The 17,333-nt window shown below is 41.0% G+C and overlaps 1 protein-coding gene across 1 annotated transcript in view; it reads left to right on the top strand.

Annotated features, from left to right (window-relative positions):
* Window positions 1-17,333, top strand: part of LOC117392670 (neurexin-3b-like) — a 565,984-nt gene that overhangs the window by 160,028 nt on the left and 388,623 nt on the right. The window contains exon 8 of the mRNA XM_055232346.1: window positions 10,538-10,976. Within this exon, the coding sequence (XP_055088321.1) occupies window positions 10,538-10,976 (439 nt within the window). The remainder of the gene's footprint in view (window positions 1-10,537; window positions 10,977-17,333) is intronic.

The raw sequence follows: 17,333 nt of genomic DNA, 5'->3' as shown, positions 1-17,333 counted from the left end.
AGAATAGTATAAATTGTGCATTTTGAGAAATAAGTCATGATTACATCTGCATTTAATACGCATTAGATCTTGATGTACTTTTAAAACTTTTGATGGGATGTTTAGCTCTGCAGTTACGTAAGCATGATAGCACGAAGTTAACAGCTTTTAAAAACCTAACTTATGTGTTTATATCAACCAGCGATCTACGGTCAAACTCAAGGCCCGGGGGCCAAATGTGATTCGCCACTTTGTTTTATGTGGCCCGCGAGAAGGTAAATTAAAAGGCATAACTGTCATTTTAAAATAAATCTATGCTGCTTTAATGAATGTGTACATTAACCATAAACTAATGAGATTTTCCCAACAAGTGGAACTAAAATATTTGCAAATAATGATCCCAAAATGTTCAGGAAGAGGAAAATTGTTGGCACGGAGGGCAGTTTCAAGAAAGGTGAAGGTGAATACAAGTTTGTGCTTCAAGGAGAGAAACCTGTATATTTTTTGTGTTACGAGGCAGAGACACCAAACATGGAGTTAAAAAGTATTCAAAAGTTAGCCTTCAAGCCCGAAACACACTTTTAAAAATGTCAGTTTATCAGGAGATACGCAGTTACACAGACATGTAATATTTGCAACTTGAATAAGTAATAAACACAGAAACAGTTATTTAGCAAGTTAAAAAGTAGTTACATTTATTTTACATGACATTTGGTTACATGTAGTGACATTTAAACTGCCTCACAGTTACATCTGGCCCTTGATGGCGGCCGTTTTACTGATGTGGCCCTCAGTGAAAATGAGTTTGACGCCCCTGGTTTAAAGCAACTAAATCTCCGGTAGTTTATGTCACATCGGCACAAAGTATCATGAGGTCGACCATTGAAGTTGTCTCGCTAACGTCGATATAAAAACGTTATCTCCTTTTTCTTTTGTTTTCCTTTTTCTTACTGAAATAAATACAACAACAAAGTCTACACGCACTTAACGATTTACAAAGTCCAAAACCTGTATCCACACACTGTCTGAGCCCCGACGCCACCTCAGTCACTGCGAAACGCCTGTCCGATAAACCACAAACACGTGCTTTTGTGCGTAATCCCTCTGAAAAGGTGTAGTAGTAATTCTTAGGCCGCTCACTGAGAGTTAAATTAGGAAAATCCTTCACTAACCCCCCACTAAATGACAAACGGGAGTGAAACTAAACAGGAAATGACTCATAGAGGGTCAAATCTAATCAAATTTTAACACGTATTTGCTGCGTAGTACTTTTTTCTGCAGTTGTTTTGCACAAACTCTTGACGCGTAGTTGTAGCGTTACCTAAACCAGTGTGTTTTTCAATATGCATAAGCCCTGCACTCTGAGACAGATGATTCACGCTGCCTGGTTCTATGTATTAATTATAGCTGAGTTCTTTTAGCAACACTAAGCCATTAAGATTAAAGAGTACACGTTGTCTCTAGTCTGTACCAGCGTAATCTACACTATCCCAGTCTTTCTTCACTGCTCCGTAAAGTACCGCGGAGTAATGCCAGCTTCTGTCAGTGTGTGTGGGCGGCCGCGGAGCACTCAGTCACACCCAGAGGAGAGGCTTCTTCTTGGGTGAGAGGTGAGAGCGTGACAGGGGTGGTGCTGGAGGTCCAGAGCTGGAGGAGGAGGAGGAGTAACGGTAAAAAGGACCAGGGCGTAGGAGGAGTAAAGGAGGGTCAGCCGGGACAGACGGAGAGAGGCCAGGGCGAGGATGAGTCTGTGAAGTTAGAAGAAGAATGTTTACGCACACGATAAGTCAGGTGTTAGTCACAGCGTAGAGTAGAAAGTAGCAGCATAACTTCACTGTGGTATTTTTTTTTTAGTAGTAGCAGTGGTAGTATTAGTAGTGGTGGTAGCAGTGGTAGTATTAGTGGTAGTGGTAATGGTAGTAGTAGTAGTTGTGGTATTAATAGTAGCTGTAGTGGTAGTAGTAGTAACAGCAGGAGAAGTAGTAGTAGTTGTGGTAGTAGTAGTGGTATTAGTAGGAGTAGTAGTAGTAGCAGGAGAAGTAGTGGTAGTAGTAGTTGTGGTATTAGTAGTAGAAGTAGTAGCAGGAGAAGTAGTGGTATTAGTGGTTATTGTATTAGTAGTAGCGGTAGTAGTAGTAATAGCAGGAGAAGTAGTAGTAGTAGTAGTGGTAGTAGTAGTTGTGGCATTAGTATTAGTAGCAGTGGTAGTAGTATTAGTAGTAATAGTTGTGGTATTAGTAGTTTTGGTAGTAGCAGTAGTAGCAGTAATAGTTGTGGTAGTAGTATTAGTAGTAGTAGTAGTAGTAATAGTTGTGGTATTAGTAGTAGTGGTAGTAGTAATAGTTGTGGTAGTAGTATTAGTAGTAGTAGTAGTAGTAATAGTTGTGGTATTAGTAGTAGTGGTAGTAGTAATAGTTGTGGTAGTAGTAGTAGTAGTAATAGTTGTGGTAGTAGTAGTATTAGTAGTAGTAGTAATAGTTGTGGTATTAGTAGTAGTGGTAGTAGTAGTTGTGGTATTAGTAGTAGTGGTAGTAGTAGTAGTAGTAGTCCTAATTTGATCCTACTTGCATCAGATTTTTTTAATCGTCTTTTATTTTCACTAAGTTCAGACATGTATTAACCACATACACTACAGTATCTTGTTTCCATGGAGAACTTATTGCTTTGCCTGGAATGTCCCACAGTCCAGTCAAACTGACCTAAATCACAGGAGATAACCTGTAGCTGATGATCTGTGGAGTGGCGAACCCGTGTGGCTTACAGTAAGAATACACATTTGTACAGGTATTTCAACCAGCAATAAAAATATGTGTAATGGAATAAGCACAAGATATACAAGTGTAATAACATCTCCATGGAGACAAGCAGACGGAGCATCCCCCACCATGTTTCACAGTGCTCCTTTCAATTTGGTATAGCAGTGTTTTCGGAAGCCAAATCTATTTCCGTGGAAAAGAAATATTTTTGCATCCTCCTTGACAGAATATTCTCAACATTATCCATAGAAGTAGTATCTGTAGGGGTATTTGATATTGTATTATTGTTTGTCGTAGTAAGAGCTTGAAGTGTTTGAAGTAGCTGAAGTGATAGTTTTATGAATATCCACATCGTAGTAGTTAAAGCAGAAGTAATTTTACACTTTGTATTTTAACAGTGCTGAGTACTTCTCCTCGTAGTAGAATGAACAAACAGTATTTAGCTTCTAATCCAAATGCAAATGCCAGCCTGTCCTCTAGTGTTGTTTAAGTGTCCTTTAGAAGCGGGACCAGTGATGGATGGATGTGTCCACACTCTCTAATGGGATGGCCGCACCTCTCACTTTTGGCCTCCGGGGGCAGGTTCGTGACGCCAGGACATAGTTTGTTTACAGGAAAAGAATGATGGTGACACCGGTTTAAAATCAGTATTTAACCAACAGCGATCTCTACATGACACGGGTTTAGCCTTGTTTACTTTGGTGAGGAGTTAGCCGTTACAACACGTGTGTCAAACTCGAGGCCTGCGGGCTAAATGCGGCCCTCCACATCATTTTATATGGCCCTCAACGGGGTAAATTAAAAGGTATGATTGTCTTGAAATGTCACTTTTTCACGAGACGCGCAGTTACACAGCCACATTTTAAATCTAGGCAAATGCATATGTAATATTTGTAAAGTAAGTTGAGTAATGAATACAGACACAGTTAATTAACTATTTTAAAATGGTAGTTACATCTATTTTACATGTGGCCATCGGTGAAAATGTGTTTGACACCGCTACGTTACAACTTGAAACATGGAGGTCTTCAGACTAATCCTTCTTATAAAAATGTTCGTCATAGCCGCTCATCTGCTGCTTATAATTAAAATACAGAATAGAAGCCAACTTTTATCGTTTAGAGCAAACTTTAAAACCGTTATGGTGTAGCGCTTTTCCACTTTCAGGGCACTCAAAGCGTTTTACGTCAAGAAACCACTCCCCAACGACATCATTCATCTGTAGGAGCTGGAATTGCACCGACAACCTGTGAGTCTTTGGATCTGGCCGCTCAACCAATAATATTTACTTTGAGAGCGGGATTCAAACCGCCAATCAGTCGACAAACGCTCTACCAACTGCTGTTACCCGCTGTTGTACATTCAAGGCACGCTTCTGTTGTAGGGAGTATTATACCTTCTGATAACAAGAACTGAGCAGCTAGCGGTACAAATTTCTGACGTTATTTCCTCAAAGATCACGATTAAAGACTGTCTTTCTGTTGTTTTCTATGCAGATTGTAGAATTATTAAAGCGTCGGACTTGTTAGCGCGCTTCTTTGCTTCGTATAGCCTCCGCAACCACTTGATTAAACATTCATTTTTCATCCTAATCCAGCTAACGACGCCACAACACAAGCCTGACACAGTTCTGCCCCTAACTACCTTGTTATTAAGCTCATAATTAATTGTATTGTTTCCCACTGTCCGCTAAAGCCGTCCAGTGTCCCTTCCGGAGGTCTCCTGAGTGCTAGCTGTGTGCGGCGTGTGTGCCCTTGCTCCACTTGAACAGAATTACCTCTCTTCTTCATTAGCACCGCGGCTAAATCAGACCCTGACGGCAGCTGTGTCCGGGGCCAGGAGGACAGAAGCACTGATCTGAAATAGATTAGACCTGCGTGTCTGAGTCTCCCCTTGCCCCCCATCGCAGCACCACGCGATCAATACACCATCCCGAAAAGAGATGGAGGATGCGGGCTTTATGGAGTGGTTACAGCCCCCCCGTGCCTGCATTATGGATGGGCCCCATAAGACTGTTGATAGGGCGAAAAGATAGCGTAGTATAACTCGTTGCCGCGGCCCCAGTCACTTCCTCTCTCATAACATCATTTCGATTTGAGAATTGATCCCCCCCGAAAGAGTCAAAATCATACTCTCAAAACAGATCGTTGGTGTAAGATTAGTGCGTCCCCCGAGGTGAAAAGTTGCGAAGGCCGAGACAATGCCCCGCAAACTGATACAAGGTTGTTTTCTTTAGTTAGTTACTGAGTCTGGAATTATTTGCAAATGAAGATGGGATGGGGTTTTAGCCATGGAATCAATGTGGCTGTATCCAATTTGTCTTGCCTCTGTAAAGGTGTGTTTTAAGCAGATCAGGTCAAGTCGTTTGTAAGTCGTTTTATCGCCCGAGTATCAGGAAATGTTCAGTTAGAATGCTAGTTATTTTTGCATTACTATGACAGTAAAATTTTCCTTGAGAAATACGCTTATAAACTCATTGCGGTGAATAATTAAGATGCAAGTGAGGAATAACGTTGGACCACTGCAAACCTTTGAAAATAAACAAGTAAAGATTTTAATAGCATAAAACTCAGTGACTTTAACTTAGCACTTACGCAATAAAATAAAGAGCTGTTTAATCATTAAAGCTAGGGAGGCAGATACACCCAAAAAACGGTTACGCCTGTGTGCTGGGTGGAAAAATTAAAACTGTAGAATTTTGTTATAGAGCATTTCCACTTTCAAGTCACTCAAAGCACTTTATCCAAGAAAACCTCACCCAATCACACACACATTCATACACCAGTGTACGCAGACATTTGGGGCAAGGTGGTGTCTTGCCAAAGGACACAACAACAGTATTTATCTGTGTATCGCATTGTCAACATGTGGGTCAGTGGATCTGACCGCTCGACTAATGTTTATGTCAAGAGTGAGAGTCGAACCGTCAACCTTCAGATCAGTGGACAAAGGAAAAGCAAGACAAGTTTATTTGTACAGCACAGTTGGTACACAAGGTAGTTCAAAGTGCTTTAAAGAATTTTAAAAATACATTAAAATCACAATACAACAAATCAAAACATAAATAATCATCGTAAGATTAGCAGAGAAAAGTGCAATAAAACCCTTTCAGTCATATGCACAGCTAAACAATCGTTTTGAGCCTGAATTTAAACATCGTCAAAGTAGAGGCCTGTCTCATCTTCAGGAAAACTGTTCTAGGTTTTAGGTGCATAAAACTGAAATTCCCCATGATTAGCCCTGGTTTAGTCCTGTTTTAGTCTTGGTTTAGTCTCGGTTTAGTCCTGGTTTAGCTCCAGTTTAGTCCTGGTTTAGTCCTGGTTTAGCACCGGTTTAGTCCTGGTTTAGCCCTGGTTTAGCCCTGGTTTAGCCCTGGTTTAGTCCCAGTTTAGCCCTGGTTTAGCCCTGGTTTAGTCCTGGTTTAGTCCTGGTTTAGTCCTGGTTTAGCCCCGGTTTAGCCCCGGTTTAGCCCCAGTTTAGCCCCAGTTTAGTCCTGGTTTAGCCCCGGTTTAGCCCCGGTTTAGTCCTGGTTTAGCCCTGGTTTAGTCCTGGTTTAGCCCCGGTTTAGTCCTGGTTTAGCCCTGGTTTAGTCCTAATTTAGCCCTGGTTTAGTCTTGGTGCTAGGCCACACTCTACCAACTGAGCTACTGTCACAAAGTAGATCAGCAAAGCATTTCCTATGAGTTTTTTTTTTTTTTTTTTTTTTAAACCATAACCACGTACAAACAAGTGACAGACCAGAAAAGTTCCATAGTGCCCATTTAAGCAGCAAAAAGATTGGTGCAACTTTAACTACTGTATCAACCACTAAGATTAAACGTTCCAGGCCCTTCCTCATCCCCAAACTCCAACAACAAATGAGAATACCACTTTTGTCTTGAGTTGTTACCAGAGAGCAATGCTTTTGAAACATCAGTGCAGCCCAAATCTTTTCGTCAGTCATCAAATACTTCACAAACTTCTGCTCTCTGCAACTAATTTGGTTGAAAAAATATCCCCTCCGCCACCGTGACAGACTCTGAGACAGTACATCTAATAACTAGACAGTGATCTCGCTCGTACTTTTAAACAAGTTGCAAATTAAAACTTTTCAAGCATATGTTTCTTCTTCTTCGTCTTTTTCATGTCAAGTTCAGTGTGTTCTTTCACCCCAGAGAAGTTCTAAAGCATATAGTGTGAAAGACAACATGTTTTTTCTTCCCTCACTTAGTCTAGGATCTTATTAATCCTTATAAAGATGAATATTTTGCCCTCATTTGTGAATACCTCGCTTTAAACATAGATATAGTGGCGTCTAGTTGTTTGATATTGATATTACTGAGATTACAAAGATATAACACAAAGAACAAAATAGAGATGATAATTGAAGCCAAAGGGACTACAGCGGCAGACTCCAGTATGGCAGCTCTAACAAGTGCAGGATTGCTTTTCACAGCTCACTTTATTGAAGCCTTTGGTCAAGTGCTTTGCCCGGTCTTGTACGTCACCCGTGTTGTTTATTTTTCCCCGAAGTCTGTCCAACTACTTTGAATGCGCCGCTGCAGACTTGTTCTTCTACCGCAATGACTGTGTTCACTTCATCTACCATCTATCGATATTCCAAATTGACTTTTCACAGCTTTTAAACGCGTTATAGTTGTTTCCCCTCACCATTTACTCACCCGAAGTTGTACGTGGAGCGATTTGCGAATGTTTGAGCAATGTTTAATCGCTTATTTTTGCCGATCAATCCATGTTTACGCCGCCCCCAGCGTACGCCCACTGCTCTGTACTTACTTCGTTCTCCAGTTTTGTTTTTTTTAATTGGTGATATGCGCAGGATTCAGCAGCGTTGCGTAGTCAGTTTGGTAGAAATGGGGGAAAAAAAATCTGCTTCTTGCAAGTGTAATGTGCAGCTATCGATCGGAGGTGCTGGGTTGACGTTTACGGCGATGTCAGCTCCCATTGGGCACCGCAATTTTCTAACGCGGTGGTCAGCGGACTTGTTTCTTTTATTAAGTTATTTTAGATGAATATCGCAATTTAAAATGTGCAAATTATAACAAAATGATCCACGGACAAGCACAATATGTCTTCTTTAATCTACTTGGTCAAATCGACTATTGTCCATTCCATGTCAGCTAAGGAGTTGTTTGCAGGTAAATAAACTACAATTTGCTTTTGCTGACGAAATCCAAAATACAAATTGGCTAAACGTGTCAACAGCTACGTATTTGAAGCTGATCTATGTTAACTTTCTAATGGAGAGTGTTCATGCTTTACCAGAAATATTCCACAGTATGACATTAAACATACAGTATCTATGTAGCATTTATGATATTACAGATGTTTTTAATGCTAAAAAATACATTCAAAACCATATTACCCATGAGCAGGATCACCTCTCCACAGATCTGACTTGTAACTTAGCCTGGATGTACTACACTCTTGTCTCCACAGAGTTAGACCATTCTAATGCCATACTGTGGAACATTCAAGACAAAACACTAACATGGATACCAGCAAATACATACAAAATACATTCAAAACCATATTACCCATGCGCAGGATTATTTCTCCACAGATCTGACGTGTAACTGGGCCTGGAGATACTACAAGCTTGTCTCCACAGAGTTAGACCATTCTAATGCCATACTGTGGAACATTCAAGGCAAAACACTAACATGGATACCAGCAAATACATACAAAATACATTCAAAACCATATTACCCATGCGCAGGATTATTTCTCCACAGATCTGACTTGTAACTTAGCCTGGATGTACTACACTCTTGTCTCCACATAGTTAGCTCATTCTAATGCCATACTGTGGAACATTCAAGGCAAAACACTAACATGGATACCAGCAAAAGGCGTACGATGCAGCAGATAAACTGTGCAGTGAACTTTGAACCTGGTTTTTTTTACCTCTTGACATATATTTTTCCACTTCTTTGCGACTGCCCTTTATCTCCACCTCTCTCTTTCCTCTCACTCCACTTGTCAGGGTCGCCTCAGCTCTGTGGTCACCTGTGTTGATTTATCGTGAAATCTGACCAGATTATCGGTAATCCCAAAAGCAGCGAAATCCGTGTGCCGACAGCAGCTGTGCCTTCTCGAACAACATACACACACACACAAAGCCCTATAGCGCAAGGAAAAAAATCACTACAATGAAGAAAAGACATTAATTTTCAGCATCAGTGCTTCTCGATGGACAATGCTCCCCTAGAGTCTTTTTTTGTGCTACATGATTGTACAGGCTATGGGCGTTCTACTCAAAAACAGAAGTAGGGTGAATGTACATTTGGTAAATAGCTGTGTTCCTGGATCTATTCTCTCTGGGTTACTACTACGTACTCCGAGGGATTTCACTGTAGCTTTTTGAACTCTATACAAAACGCCTTTCTCCTAATTGTACCGCTGCCTTAACTCGGCACATGCTCAATCAAATAGAAATGTAGAGTTGGACCGTATTGCGTCTTTCATCACGGAGAAATTGAAGTTGATGTTGAAAATAAGCGAGACACAAATGGCCCCGTGCACGCTCCACACACGCCAGAAAAATATATTAGTTTTATTGATCTTGCTTTGAATTGGCAATGTGCTTTCATCAGTTATAGAGCCATCATATCGCATTTTGTAATGAAGCACGGTATTCATCAAATGACCACTTGAGAATTTACAGGAGCTGCAAGTCCGTAATATGCCAAGTTCGCTTTCATACTGATGCAGTCCAGCAATCATGGTTCTTTTGTGGATGCGCTCTTGTGTTTTTGCACTTATTGTTGTTCCCTGTTTATGAGTGGATGTACTTTAAATTAGAGTATTATGTTTGTGCGATGGTATACAGTATTTTTTACTGTCCCTGTAAGAAATTTGTCCTCTGTAATGCCACTAAGGGAGCAGACGATGGACCCAACTCTAGATCTTGAGTCAGGATTATCTTAGCAGGAGGATGTTACCTGTTGTGCATGTTTTTGGATGGTAAAGAGGAAAACTGCAGTGCCTACTCGACTGTAGAAGTGGACTAAGGGATGTGATGTTACCCGTAGCGTTCTGCTCCAATCAAATGAAGCAGTTACTGAGGCAAATTTGGAGCCGAGCATCACATTTCGAATTCTGAAGACTGCAACCAAAGAGCAGGGAGTGAATGCTTAGCAACGCTGTCAATCAAACCTGTTGCTAACGCTATCGGGCCTCGGGGAAAGAAGGCGCCTGATTTGTCTGTTATTAATGTTCATATCTTTAATCACAGACAAAATAGTGAAATAAAATGTACAGCGGGTTAACATGAACATTTTAAGACCCAAATGACGAGGCTCAGAGCGGCAATTACACAGGAAGAGGTCAATTTAAAGTCAATTGAAGAAAGAGTCGATGGCGTTGAAAGCATGCCCATGATCACTTTGTATTTGGAACACGACGGCTAGCACATTAGCTATGTCCATTTATATATACTGTCTGTGATCCAGACAGAGAGAAACAGAAAGGTCACATCTGGAATACAATTTAAGCTCTAAAAATTGTACGTTCCCAAATAGTTCACCTCTTCAGACTTTTCATGTTATTATACTATACTAGTGACTAAGGTTCAATGAAGAATCAAAACTTCACTCAAGGCAGGGATGGAGGGAGTTTATTTTTATGGATATCTTAACAGGTGTGACCGTAATTGTGGGAAATTCACCGTCCTTCTGATCCATTTTCCTCTTCAGCTTCACTCGCCCATATCTAGGGATTGCAGATTTTAAGCAAACTAAAATATAAGCTCTACATTTAAAGCGTCTTTTTCTCACTGTTTTCATCTGTTTCTTGTCCAGGTGGTGTACAAGAACAACGACATCCGCCTGGAGCTGTCTCGTCTGGCCCGCATCGTCGACCCCAAAATGAAACTTCAGGGCGACATTGTCTTTAAGTGCGAGAACGTTCCCACTTTGGACCCCATCAGCTTCGAGAGTCCGGAGTCTTCGTTGTCTCTGCCCAAGTGGAACACCAAACGAGTGGGATCGATCTCTTTCGACTTCCGCACCTCCGAACCCAACGGGCTCATCCTCTTCACCCAGGGCAAAGCTCAGGACAGGAGGGACGCCAAAGGTCAGAAGAACACCAAGGTGGACTTCTTCGCCGTGGAGTTGTTGGACGGAGGGTTGTTCCTGCTGCTGGATATGGGCTCTGGGACCATCAAAGTGAAAGCGACGCAGGCAAAGGTCAACGATGGGAACTGGCACCACGTGGACATCCAGAGAGACGGGAGATCAGGTGAGGAGATGTAGACTTTATTGATGGGTTCGATTAAAGCTCTAGAAGACCTAAAGGTGCACTATGTAACATTTTTGGTGAGGGTTAACCACCTGTTTGTTTCCATGGAGATGTTATTTCTTTGGTTGGAAAAAATGCCTTGGAAAAATTCAACGCATTCTGTGATAGTTTGCCGTTCTACAGATCTGACTTGGTGGTGTCTTCTCAGTGGAGATAGATATGCTTAATGTCATACTGTGGAACAATTCAGGTAAAGTAGTCAAATCTCCATGGAGACAAGCTGGTGGCACATCTGGTAGAAACAGTATATTGAAGGAAACAAAAAAGTATGTTGTAAATATTCACATTTGTGTAGTAATAGGGATTTCGCAGGCCTTATTAATATAAAAGACCAATTTTGTGGATTGTCCTTTTGAATATTGGCTGTATGACATTGTCTAGATTCCAACAGCCAAAAATAGATTCATATGGAAAATTATGAAGGAGTTTCATTATTAAAAATACCCTCCAATACTCCAATAAAAAAGGCATATGCGCTGAAAATAAAACTCAAAAGAAGTCATAGAAGTGAATCGCATTAACCTTTATGTCGATGAAAGGTCAAGTCACAATGAAGCATAATACATTTGTGAAACCTTCTTGGGTAACCTGCACTTTTGGGGATTATTTAAAATGGTAAATGGTGTTGAACAGAAAAAAAATATTATCTATAAACGAAAATGCGTTATAAACATGTGAACGGCCATTTTGGATTATTTTCAGCCCAGATAAGAGTACGTCGTTCTGCTATCGCTGACTGACCGTAACTCCATCAGCCACAATGATTTGTAATGTTCCCGCAATTGGTGTGATATTTAACACAAAAATCGATAGCGTTATTAGCATTTCTCATCATTTATTGTCAGCCAGAAACAAAATTCACAGTTTTATACTGGAGGTCACTTGTGCATTCGAGTCTTGTGTCAGGTCTTGGACTCACTGTTAGATTTATGGGTCTTTGCTCACACTTCATTTATACCGCTGCCCTCTGGTGTCCAGGGGAGGCACCAAGCTGTCGTTCATTTTTACTTTTCCAACATATCCACAAATATACTGTCATATGACTTATACCAGAACGTACAAGTCCTGCTTCAATTCAAAACATGTCCCCTTGAGCCGTTGCGCATTAATGTACCGGGTCCGGAGCAAGGCTGACGAGGCAGAATCCTTTAGAAATCCTTTATGTGGGATTAATTATAGATGCAATTTAGTACCAACATCACATACTGGATGAATGCTCAATGTGCCCAGACATTTGAAATAGAAATTACACTATATATTAAGCATAGTAATGTCCAAAGCCCCTTAAAGTGCTTCACCCTCAATTTTGGCTGATGTTTTTCTTCGCAATTGGAAATAACATTACATGGATTATGATGGTCCATTAACTCTCTGAACAGTTATTTAACAGGAAGTAGTTGTGAATAGTAATTTGTTGGATTTGAGTTGTAGTGTTCAACTTTTAAAAATGGGGACATTATTTTATAAGGAACCAATAACATTCAACAGGTTTGAGGATATAGTCATTTATCAGATGTAGTGGAATGAATTGGACTGTTTTTTATACTGACAAAAAATATGGTAAATTGTCACATTTTTATATAGCGCTTTACATTAAAGAACCGATCGCCCATTCACACACACACACACACATTCATATACCAGTGTACACAAAAAAGTGAATCTGACCGCTCAACCAAAGATGTTTTTAGGTTGAAAGCGAAATTTGAACCACCAACCTTTGGATCAGTGGACAAACTGCAAATTCATTCATATTGGTCCACTTTTTGAACAATTATTTAATGGAAACTAGTTTTGGAAAGCAGTTTTGAGTTGTAAAATTGCACATTTAAAATACAGTGCAAAAATGATTACCAAAACTGTAACATTATTCCAACAAATTCGACATTCAACAGGTGTTTTTTCAGGATATATTTGTATGTCGTAACATTAGGCACGAGGGACCAAAAATACAGAACTCGGCGAAGTTTTAACAGTGTTTATGTACAAAGTGTAGATAGGCAAATGACAGTAGATCAGACGGTGTGTCGGGAGCGGGGAGTTAGCCGTGGTCCAAGGGAAAACGTGAGGAGCTGAATCTGAGATGAGAACAGTACCGGTACAGGGAAGCAGGGTCGAAGACGGGAGTGCTGAGCTGGTCCAAGGAGTGGGATCTGGTGAGGAGCAAAGGTAATCCGGTAAGCAACGTACAAAGCAGGGAAAAACATGGACAGAGCCAATCAAGGTATATTCACATGAACATGAGGATGATCTGGCGCCGAGTGTCGGGTCCTGGCTCCTCTTATCCACCGCAGGTACAGTTGATTGTAATTGCCTCCAGGTGTGCATGGGAGGAGCCAAGATCTCCGCCCAGCTCCAGACTCAGACACGTGAGGGAGGGGGAAAGGACAACAAACGAGTCAGGACTGACCGGAATCATGACATTGTATTAATTATCCCCAGATATAGAGAAGCTCAAATCAGAGATGGACAGGCGACAGTAGCTTACTTACTTCGAGTGTTTGACGCTGATTCGAAGGTTGGCAGTGCAATTCTCATTCCCACAGATGAATGCTGTCGCTGCGTCCTTGGGCAAGACACTTAACCCACCCCGCCCCCAGTGTCTGTGTACACTGGTGTATGAATGTGTGAGTAAATCGGACATGGACTGTACCTCTACTAAGCTAGAATTATATTTTGTATCCTAGAAAATGGTGTATTAAAATGACCTTGAAATGGTCCAAACACTGAGAATATAATCACGAAATTGTTTGTATCCACACTGCAGCTTTGGGCATCCTCAATACATTCATTTCAGACATGATCTACGACTTGCACAAACTCATATTACGCTTTATAGAGATACAACCTCTCATCTCCCCCTGTGTATGTCCAATGACCCCAAAACACGGCCCAAGTACCGGCCTGAGATTCTATTAGAGACTAAGGGTTAGAAACTTGTGTTGCCTTGAGCAGCAAAACCAGCGCAATCTCGGCATTAGCTGCGATCCTCCGAGAAAAGTGCGAGTTGGTGGGGGCGCCATGTCTGTGTTATATATCAGGTTAGAGCAGCCAATTTAGCCGTGTGTCAGTGCGCGCCGTTTTGATTAATCACCAGCACGGCCCCCGGTGTGATAGTGGAGAGGGGTGTTGGATTTTCAAAGGGGAAAAAAAAGGAATGAGACAGATATGTGGATACCAGACGCCAAGATGGTTAAGAACAGGTATTAGCACTTGTGGCTTAGTGAAATGTTAATGGGGGGACGAAAGTGAACTCAGTTTCTTGTCCGGGTGGAGGACTTAGTGATGTTAACGGTGGAAATGTGGGAAGTTGCTGCATGATTTTGGGGAAAAAATATAATAGGGATTTTTCTGGTTGCATTGGGTTTAGATTTGATGTTATGTCTTTTGTAGGATTCTTTTCAAAGCATTTCATACTTGAGAGAAGACTGAAGGACAGAATGTGTTTGTTGAAGTCTAAATACACACTTAGCATGTTTTATACACAATTAGAGGTTTTATTCTGTTGTTTGCAGATTGAATTATATTGCGGAACAAATCCTGGTCTTTGCTAATTGCGATTTCGATTTGATTGTGACGTATCTTGCAGCCCTGACAGGAACCGAACAAATATAAGGAGGATCATAGATGTACAGTTTTAAAACATCTGTAGAACAACTCATTTACCGACAAAGGCAGGCTCATTGAGACAGTCAGGTCTTGAAAAGTAAGACTATATTGCTGTAGATTTGGGGTACTACAAATTTGAGAGTTTGAATTGCTACCCAATGGTTAGGGGCGACAATAGCTGAGTTGGTAGAATGTTTGTCCACTGATCCGAAGGTTAGCGGTTCGCTCTCGACATAAACATAGTTGCCAGTGTGATTCCAGTCCCCAAAAATGAATGCTGTCGTTGTGTCCTTGGGCAAGGCACTTACCCCCACCTTGCCCCTAAGTGGTTCCTTGATGTACAGTGGTCCCTCGTTTTTTGTGGGGGGTTACGTTCTACAAATAACGTGCAACAGGCGAAATCTCTAGCTTTATTTTTTACAGTTATTCACTATGTTTTTTGCTGTAAAACCCCTCACCACACACTTTATACACTTTTCTCACACAGGCATTAACATTTTCTCACATTTCTCTCTCGTTTAAACTCTCTCAAAGTTCAAACCTTCGTAGGCGTCTTTGTCGGTGCAGAACGTTTCATCGACATTGTGGGTTTTGTCAGGGAAACTTGCAAACGTACAGCACTTCAGAGTCACACTGCGATCCAACATTTATGTAAATTTGTCTGAACACATTCTGTACTGTACAGGAGACACGGGACGGAGGAGACTGATGGACAACGGTCTACAGTCCCTCAGCCAATCCGGACGCAGAACACAATGCACGCTCATATACTGTTAAAAAAAAGCATGTAAAATTGGACAAAAACAATCTGCAAAAGGTGAACCGCGATACAGCGAGGGGCCACTGTAAAGCGTTTTGAGTGTGTTGAACGTGGAAAAGCGCTATATAAACTTGTGACCATTTACATGATTTTATACAGTGGTTGATTTACATGTATTAGGACAGTAACAGATTTAAATTTATGCCACTGGGAATGTGTTAAATGTGAAAAATGATAATCCCAAAAGCATAGACCATTTTATTAAATTATCGATCCTTCTTGTACAACAGTGGGCATCTTCGTGGTCATCTTTGTCTCAATTAGAATCAGATTAAATACAAGCCATAAAAACTATGAATTAATTTACGAATTAGTTTGAGCAAGTGCATGTTATTATTACTTAAATGCTTGAATAAACAGAAAAGTTGTTGAAAATGTATCTCTAATGGGAAACATAATCAACCGAAATGAACACAAAAGCAGGCTTGATTGTGCTTTCAATAAAACATCATTATTTTGGAAACAATACATTAGGGCTTATCCCATCTGACTCTTTTATATCACCCCGCTAATGGGTTTTACTGTGAAACAATTGGAAATGACCATAATGCATTTGTCATTGTAATGCGTTTCACCTCCGTCCTCACCTTTACACAAACAATATGCGCGTAAACTCCAGCACTTTTTTGTGATGCTGCCAAGACAAATGCCACAGCCTAATTCTGTTCCAGCCCCACATAATGAAGAGCAATGTTTGTCTTTGCCTAAACAAGACGTCAACGAGTATTACAAAAACATTCGACGGGGTAATACTGCGTTCTGTCACTTTACGCCAGAAAAAAATTGAACTTTTTGCCACTAGATACAAACTACTACACATCAGAGAGACTTGGCAATGAAGTATATGACAGGAAAACACTCTCCCCTCCAGACACAAAGGTGAACAGTTAAAGTGAGAGAACCTGAGTCTTCAAGAGCAGCTCAGTCAGTGCCATCTGTTTAATGTACGCCCAAAAATCTGCCAGTTTTCCTGCACATAAGCCCTGTCATAGGCTGTGTCCGGATGCCCACACTATTCCCTAGTTAGAGCTCTATCTAGGTCACGACATTTTTAGTGGAGTCCGAATGTCCAGTTGGTGAGAAAATAGTGCTTTCAGAGTTTGCCATAATGCACCTTGAAAAGTAGTGGGCATCAGTGGTCACTGGACCGATCAATGTAGACCACAATACATTGCGAGAGTTGGGAAAACAAGAGCGCGGCGACGGGTTTTTAACGGGACACAACACGACTGAATGAAAGCAGATAGAAGCGCTGGTTTATCGCTGATTATACTCGTAAATATATTATAGCTGTGTAAAGTCACTAGCGTTAGCCACTTACCTTAGCTTGAGCTGTGAACAGAGCGATAATTTCCACATCTAAGATTTCTGTGTAATCCCTCAGTCATCCAGGTATGATCCATAGTAAAAGAAAAGTTCAAACTGGACAAAAAGTTGTAGGAGTGAAGACGTTTCACTGCTCATCCAAGACGCTTCTTAAGTTTTGGTCAGGTCTGGACGACTGAGGGATTACACAGACATCTTTTCAATTGGAGAAACAGAGCAGCCACTCCATACAATAATGTACCAACACCGCTGCAAGAGCTCCTCGGACCCCAGTCTGCTGTACATCTCAACTGACTCAAAGCCACTAAACTCTCTTTTGAAGATAGTAAGATACAGAAATGGTTTGAGAGGGGAGTTAAGGGAATGGAGTGGGGGAATGAGGGCGTCCGTCATCATCTATCCCATATTTATACCTCCATCCTCAGACCTAAATCTAAACAATGAAAACAATAGCACTAATTGCTACGAAAGCACCCATTAGGGACTTGAACATTATGGACCTGAATGTTAAGTATGACTCAGGCACAGTTCACACTTAGACC

This window comes from Periophthalmus magnuspinnatus, chromosome 24 (assembly GCF_009829125.3).
Source record: "Periophthalmus magnuspinnatus isolate fPerMag1 chromosome 24, fPerMag1.2.pri, whole genome shotgun sequence".
NCBI lineage: Eukaryota > Metazoa > Chordata > Actinopteri > Gobiiformes > Gobiidae > Periophthalmus > Periophthalmus magnuspinnatus.
This window is presented reverse-complemented; position numbering and strand designations above follow the sequence as displayed.